Here is a 7967-nt window from a genome sequence, read left to right as displayed (position 1 = left end):
TCAATATCCCTCTGCCCTGGCATTTTCACAGATATTAACACCCAGAATGCTTGGAATTCCTGCACTGGCACAGGCACTAGGATTTTCTGGTGCTAAAAGAAACAAGAAAATGAAGATATTATCAAGTGACAAGATTCCTGTATCCAGCAAGTCTGTTAAATACACAAATTTCAAATCCCCAATTATGGCCCTATTGGAGGCTCCTGTTGGTCTCGATGGATACTGTAGAAAACTTCCATGGTGTAACTCAAAGGGAGGAAATGTCTGTATGGGCTTAAATCAGCTCTGTGCTCCTCCTTTCCCATAACCCGCATACAGCAGGTATCATATACTGCCGCACAGCGGATGCCTTGTGGGACCATCATATCATCGGGGCATAAGCTGGGTACAGCTGCTCCCAGTGGCTTCCTCTGACACCAGGAAAACCACTTGGGAACAGCTGGTGCAGATATTTAGATGCCTTATAATGAAGAACTGCTTTACCGGATCTTCCAAATCATCCCAGAGCTTTACCCTTTCAATCCTGCTGGGTAGTTTACTCCTCTTCGCTAAAATAGGGCAATATGTTCCTGCCTCAAAGGTATCACGTGGACTTTGGTTTAAAGGATGGAAAGGTGCTTATGCACTGTAACAGAAATGTAATTTTCTGATCCCGGAACTTACGTTGAGTGTTTGAAAGCTTGTAGAGAGGCAGACCTGCGCAGAGGCGCTCAATGGGTCTACCATAGCGAAGCCAGTCTTCCACATTCCCCAGCCTGGAATGGCCAGGTTGAAACTCTACCCACACATTGTATGGAGAGTATATTGTCCTCATGGTCTAAAAAGAAAATGTTAGATATCATAAATAATGTAGTTTTGGTTTCATTCTACTAGGACACCCTTTGAGAAAATCCCAAAATCTAAGGTCACCTTCCTTTGCTTCACACAAAGCATGAGCTAAAGAAGCTACATGTTTTTAAAGAAAAATAAATATTTTCTGTCTATTCAGAAACAAAGTTCACTAGATACTAATTCTGTCAACACAGCAAAACCGAGCTGTACTACTATCACAATAAGTTATGTTAATTAGCAGTAAGTTTTGCTGTAAATTCACTACTGTTAGGCTGTCAGAAATCACGTCAGAACTCAAGTTCAACTCTAGAGAATATTTCCAGTCACCTGCACGAAACCTTTGCCTGAATAGGGAACTTAAGGTCTGGTCAAAGTGAACTGATTTCTAAATTCTGTTCTGCAAACAAAATAATTTCGAGTTATGTCAAGCTCAAAATATTCACATGACAATGAAAAAAAGGAAAAGCCTGTCTGAACTCACACGGCGATCACTTCAAAACAGTTAAATTATGCTAATTCCAAGGACAAAGGATCTTACAGTTTTAGTCACAATGACAACCCACTACGAAACTGCAGGGGAGGCCATAACTTCATTTAATAATCTTAAACCAATGTTCTATATGATATTCCCTTGAGGTTCTATGTTGCCAGTAAAAGACATTGCTCAGAACAAGCTGTTCCTTGGATACAGTACAGGTTTCACTACAAAGTCACCTGTCTCTCAAAAGCCACGCGTCCGAGTCTTTCCAGCTCTGGGATGTGGTCCTTATTTAGTTTCATGATAAAGCAGGCATTTCGTGAAAATAACCTGGTTGCAACGTACCCCTGTGATTAAAAAAAAATAGAGAGAGTTAATTAATTAAAAATGGCTACCACTAATATTAGTTGATTCTCTACTGTTTAGGACAATCTAGAAGAAACATGAAGTGGCTACACAGGCTACTACTGTGGAATGACTTTGCATTTACACTGTCACCTTTGGGGAACAGAAGCAGCCTGGGCACACTAATGTCTGTCCAGAAGACTGGAAAAGTCTTTTCTGCTGCACTTGCTATCCCTTTCTCAACCCTCTCACATTGAGGTCAGTGACATTCTTCTCACTTTGATGAATCACCAACACAGGTTTCATTACAAGTCTTTTAAACTGCACCATCATATGGGTGAAACAGACGGAAAGGTGATGGGAGTCTTCAAAGAAACAGTGTTTCAGGGCAACTCATGGTGAGAATACACTAAAATAATTTCTGGGTTTAAAAACTCCCTCGGAGATTAAGCCTAAGTATATTCTTAGATGTACTTACAGTTGAGTAGTCAAAAATGGAATCAGAGGAGAACAGGCCAGAACGGACATGGACATCGACAACGCGATTCCCACTGTCAATGGTCATAGTTCCAGTGACGTAGCCATTGAGAGGGTCTAGCAGGGAAAAGCTCTTTGGTAAAGAAAACATAAAATCATCGTTGATCATCTGTCTTGCACCTCTAAAAGGTGGAATATAAACAAATGCTTTCTCTCAGAGAAACAAGTACAATTGCTTTATGTAAATACTAAATCCCTTAAGAACCCTCTGGCAGTCTCAGGAGGCCCTTGAGGTGGAGATTAATTATCCAAGAGCTCGTCAGGGTGAGAAAGGAGGGGACAGGCTCTCATTGCAGGCCAAGGAAAAACAACATGGAGCAGGCCAGTTGTTATGTGTGGCAACAGGGACTGTCAGGAGACAGCAACAGTCTCCAAGTTTGAGCTTGAACTAAGGGGACCTATGGCCCAACCTCCTTCAAATTTCCTTTTTACCGTGCACCTGCACAGAACTGCCTCTTTGGCTGATATAACTGTCACCTTTGGCAAATACTGTTTTTCTCTACACTTGGCAATAAGCTTTTCTTCCTGTATTTGCCCTTGGCCCCAGGATCCAATATATTTTTAATGAGTACATGCACTAGGAAGCTTATCAGTGTACTTACGTCCAACGCAGAAGACGGAGTCCAAAGGACTCCCAGCAGAACGACGGCTGCACCCTGCAAAAGGAATAAGAATTCTCAATCGACAGAAACACCGGGCAGTGCCATAAAAAAAACCCCGTTCATTAACTGACGGAAGCAGCTGTAGCATTAGGTTGAAAAATTACCCACTTAAACATGTGTATTAATTAAAAACTACTACAATTCTCTTTGTAAAATTCTTGCTGTTAGGCTCTTTTGTCTGTAAGCGAAAAAGCAGAATGATAACTTAACTGCTATGCTTTTTGTATTTTTCAAAAGTGTTTTTTTTTCTTGATGCCATATTACTTCTTGATTTGCTTCTACAACTGTAATTATTAAATTATAACTGAACCCTCCTTCTGAATTGTAATCAAGCTCTGCACTCTTTGCTCAAGCAATGCTGCCACTGACTCCAAGAGGATTCCGTACACCCAGGAAACGCACATTTCCCACTGAACAACCCAAAGAAACAATACACAGATCGTATTAGTCCCAGTACTGTACCACTTCCTCAAGCATCTTCTCTATTTTTTAAAAATAAAGAACTTTTTATAATATAAGTTCAACAAAAATGGATATACTCACAAATCCGTTCATTTTTTTTCCAGATAAGAACAAGAGGCTGCAGAAAGTAAGAATGCAAGAAAAGCCCAGAGACCTTCAACTTTTATATCTTGCTGGAGGTGTGGGAAACACTTCCCAGAACTTTTCTTCATGACTCAAGCAAGTCCATATCTCCAAGCCACACTACTGTAAGCCTCATATCTGAATTTTGGGTTGACACAGATAACCTGACCCCAATATGTTAAAAGCACTCAATAAGTCAGCTTTTGTAAAATCAATCACTCCACAAATGGCTGTTATTTACTGGTTTAAACTTTAGAAGAGTTCCCACTCTTCTGGTTCCATTTTTTAAAATATTTAACAGGATATTGTCCAGAATTAAATGGCATCAGGGATAACGATGCTATTCATTCACACAAACTGCATTTTGTTTTCTCAAATATAATCCCTAATGGCCTGATAATCTGCAGACAAATGCTGGAAAGAAATATCTACGTCATGGTGGTTCTTCCATCTATGCATGTGTGCATCTATGCATTGTGCATCTATACATACACAAACTGTTAATAAGAAGTGCTGCTCGTTTTCGATCAGTTACCCTGACATATAAAACACATGCACTGAAATTAGTGGCGTAGGTAGGAATAACAACTGTGCTTCACAAGACAACCTGAGTAACCTCTACCCTCCTCAGCATGCAAAGGAGGGACATGAAACTTGAGACCACGTGTGGTTCACACAAGGTCACAAAACAAAAGGAGCAGGATGGAGATTCCTCCTTTATAGCTACCACTGTTCTGTATTTTATGAAAATGTAATAACTGCATGATTTTGCCATGGGAATTGTTCTCCCATGACTACAAGCTTGCCTGGACTTCTCATCTGTGACTCCATATCAGCCAGTGCCAGAACCTTGACAAAAATCACACTCTGCTTTCTACTAGAAACTCATAATTGAGGTTTATTCCCTTCTAATAAAACAAAAACTCAACCTAATAGCCAACACATTTCTGTAATCTCACTCATCGGAAAAAAGGTGAAAGAGATTGTACGGAAATCTCTCTCGGCAAACAGGCCTCAATGAAAACAACAAGGAAACCGCACACATTTGCTTTATTCCACCTAACCCCTCGTGGAAAATGTTATCTCAAGTGTAACAAAGCTGTGCTACTAGGCAGTATATCAGAATATGTATAAACAGATATCAAGTTGTGACAAACACAGATTAGATTGGTGTTACCCACCTCTTGAAAGCTGGCCCTGGCCCTCCTTCTCAAAAGATTCTTTGTTTCTAAGATCACAGATATGTCAGAAATACTCCGAGTGGATTTCAGCAGTCAAACATTTCATAGCAGGAGTCTAACAGGGTTCGGGCACCACAAGCTGAACCAAAAAGCTTTAGCAAGTTGTAAATGCTTTTAAACTAAAGCTTAAATTAACTTTCTATTAGTCATTATGTCTTCATATACTCATTTCTTTTGAAAAAACACCCAAGAAGCATAAGCTTCTGCTTTCTTAAGCATTAATAGATTTAGGTCCAGGTAAGAGCAGAGCAATGTCTGAAATGGACAGTTATTTAGTGAAGGAGAATTACTACAAGAGCCACAACTTCATGTTTTTCACCTTACATTGGACTGAGTGTTGCTGATCCAATCAGACAAGGCCAAAAATTAAGGATTAATTTCTAAAAAGCATTTGACTAATTGATTTGATTGGTCATATTAGGGAAGCCAACAGAAAATGGAAGTTGAGTAATGTTCAGAACAAGTAATATATTGCTGCAACACAACGTTTATTGTCACAGTGAACTTAATTTGTTATTGTCATAAGGCCAAATATTTTCAAATACATTCTAATTCACTCTGACGAAACGGTTAAACTACAGAATTACTCCTAATCTAAGTAAGTAAAATTCCCAGAAGAATTTGACCCATTATTTGGAACTGTCTTGGAACCATTTAAACAAAAGAACCTTGAACATCAAATGAAAAGAATAATTGTACAATTTCAGTTCAAGTCTGATGACCAAACAGGAATTTTAACTCATAAGGGAGATGGATTCAGGCAAGTTAAGGTGAGATTATACAATCATAACAAACTCTCCTGGTGACTCATGGGGGTTTTTTCAGGTACTTTTTTTTCATAAATATTTACTTTATCAGGGAGGGAGCAGGTAGTGAGAGAAAAGTAAAGAATGGAGCAACACCTCACAAAATCAATAAAGTTCTCTATGCTTCCATTCACATTCAGCTGCTCACACCACACACGAGATAAAGATGGGGCGGCACAGTCTAGAAAAATAAAATATGTGGCACAAGGACAGGTCAAACAGAATTAATCACATTCTGTAGTTACATAATAAATGAAGTTTCAAGAATTAATCCAGAGATAATTTCAGCAGTTGTATTCTTACTGAAAAGTAAGGCCTAGAAAAACATGGGAAAACATGGATGTGTGTACAAAATGAAACATTAATTTGAGAAAAGGGTTAAAACCAGAACAGCTCTTGGGAGTTTGCTGTACAGTGGTACAAGAATTTAGGATGGAAATGGAATGTCTTGAGCAGAGCTTTAAAAATGAGACAGAGACAAACTTGTACTGGAAAAAGAACAGGGTCTCTCAGAGTAAAAGCTCCTTTCCCTGCCCTTTTTCCTGGCTTCTACCACTGTAATTAGTTGTGTAAGCCACTCATAATGTCAAATGCTCCAGCTGTCTGTGTTTGCTGTACAAACTACTCAAGAAATCAGAAGCTGATGGAAGATTTGGAGATTCAAGATTCCAAGCATGACACATTACTGTAAGGGCCAAGTTGGCTATGGTTGTTGGAAGCAGTGGACAAAGCGCTTGCCAACTCATCGCTAACGACACCGCAGGGATTAGCATTATACCATGCAGTTCCCTAAGAATTAGGTGATTAATTAAATTTCCAGAGACCATGAGAGGATTTCGTGACATACAAAATAAGACTTCTCTGTGTATTTTGGATCTTGGAGGCTAAGGACATACCTGTCTCCATTTGGCATCCACAAATCCGTCTGATTAGAAGGACTGTAAATGTTTTCCCTTCGTAATTTATCACTTTCATTCACCATATTTTACACATCGTGCAAATTGCAAAGTGGGTGCAAAAGAGATGAAAAGCAGAGCTCTCCACTCAGTGCTGGCAGATTGCTACACCTCCGCAATCACCGCATCACTTCACAGCAGAATAGTGGGGTAACTGGTATAAATGAGAACTGGGCCTCACTTTTCCAAGGAAAACAAGATTCCCAGGCTTTTCCAGCAACAGCTGCAATGATGATGCTCAGCAATGGCTGGCAGTGGAGAAGTTAGTGCAGAAACATTAGTTTATAAAGCCACTGAGTTCCCATTGTGCCTTTCTGGCAACAAAAAGGAAACATCAGTGTTCAAACCTGTAAAGAGCACAATTAGTAGACAGAAGGACAGACAGAGCTGGTATTAGATACGAACTACTTAGCACTTTTGGAGCATATTTTATAAATGATGAACTCTGAAAGTACTTCTGTAACAGGCACAGCTAAGAAACAAATCCACATTATCTGAGGCTATCTAGAGATATCTCTCAGTTATTAAACAGCAATGGACAATATTCCTGGGCAAAAAGACTCAGACATCTATACTGGCCAATTAAAAAAAACTAAAGGTTTTGCTAAATAAGTCAGTGACTTCTATTATTTAGAACCAACCTCACAGTTTCAAGGAGCTGACAATATTTTTAACAGAGCAAGATTATGACTTCCATTGATTTAAAAGATGGTATCAGCTCTGGATAAAATATCAGGCCAAGTCCTTTGCCACGCAGGCACAAAGCGTCACTACAAGTTTTAGTAGGCGTCTATTCTCCGATTCTGATTTTTTTTCTGTTTAAAAGTTACTATAAACTACATTGAATTCACTACATACAGGAAGGTGAAAGAAAACTTGTCCTGGTAAGTTCAATCAGGCTGTTATCCAAGCCTCCTCTTATCAGAGCACTTCCCCAGGAAACCTGTCACGCTTCTGTGAACACAGGGCACGTGCCAATAAGATAAACTCATTTGAAGATTTAACTTTACAATATTACGGTACAAAAAGTAAGAGTACACACCAATTGCCAGCAGATCGTGCCTCGCCTACCATCACAATGACATTCACTGTAAGTACTTGTATCACTTTCTCATTAAAATCATGAAGCTGGACAGTTGGAAAAGTATTTGGAGTCTTTCTTGGCACCTAGTGAGCCCTTACTGATTGATGTAGGGATTATGGAGTCAAAATGCCAAATGGGTCGGGACTGCACAGGTGAAATGTCACTTTTGGCAGGGACTGCACGCCGTGTGCCTACTGAAACGTGCAAGAGAGAAGTGCTGTGTTACGGGGTGAGATGCACCCGTGGAATGTTGGAAGGGCAATGTCCTCTCATTCACAGCTCAGACACAAATCAACAACCGCAGCAAGCTATAGGAAGTTATGGCACAGGTGTCTGACCGGAGAACAATTACGAGACATGAGAAACTCCAAGTGCAGGGCTGCGAAGCAGGGGCCTTCACAGCAGCCTGAAATTGCTGCAGAATAAAGTTCAAAATGTTAGT

At 39.8% G+C, this 7967-nt stretch overlaps 1 protein-coding gene across 1 annotated transcript; it reads right to left on the bottom strand.

Annotated features, from left to right (window-relative positions):
• GKN2 (gastrokine 2) lies at positions 1–3408 on the bottom strand. The gene is made up of 6 exons (XM_065651828.1): positions 3397–3408; positions 2794–2847; positions 2133–2264; positions 1546–1656; positions 664–817; positions 1–92 (listed from the first exon to the last, which is right to left on the bottom strand). Exons 1-6 carry the CDS (start codon positions 3406–3408, stop codon positions 1–3), a joined length of 555 nt encoding a protein of 184 aa, XP_065507900.1.
• Between the last annotated feature and the right edge of the window lie 4559 nt (positions 3409–7967).

Source organism: Caloenas nicobarica, chromosome 25 (genome assembly GCF_036013445.1).
Source record: "Caloenas nicobarica isolate bCalNic1 chromosome 25, bCalNic1.hap1, whole genome shotgun sequence".
Taxonomy (NCBI): domain Eukaryota; kingdom Metazoa; phylum Chordata; class Aves; order Columbiformes; family Columbidae; genus Caloenas; species Caloenas nicobarica.
Note: the sequence above shows the minus strand (reverse complement) of the source record. Positions and strands in the feature narration are given on the sequence as shown.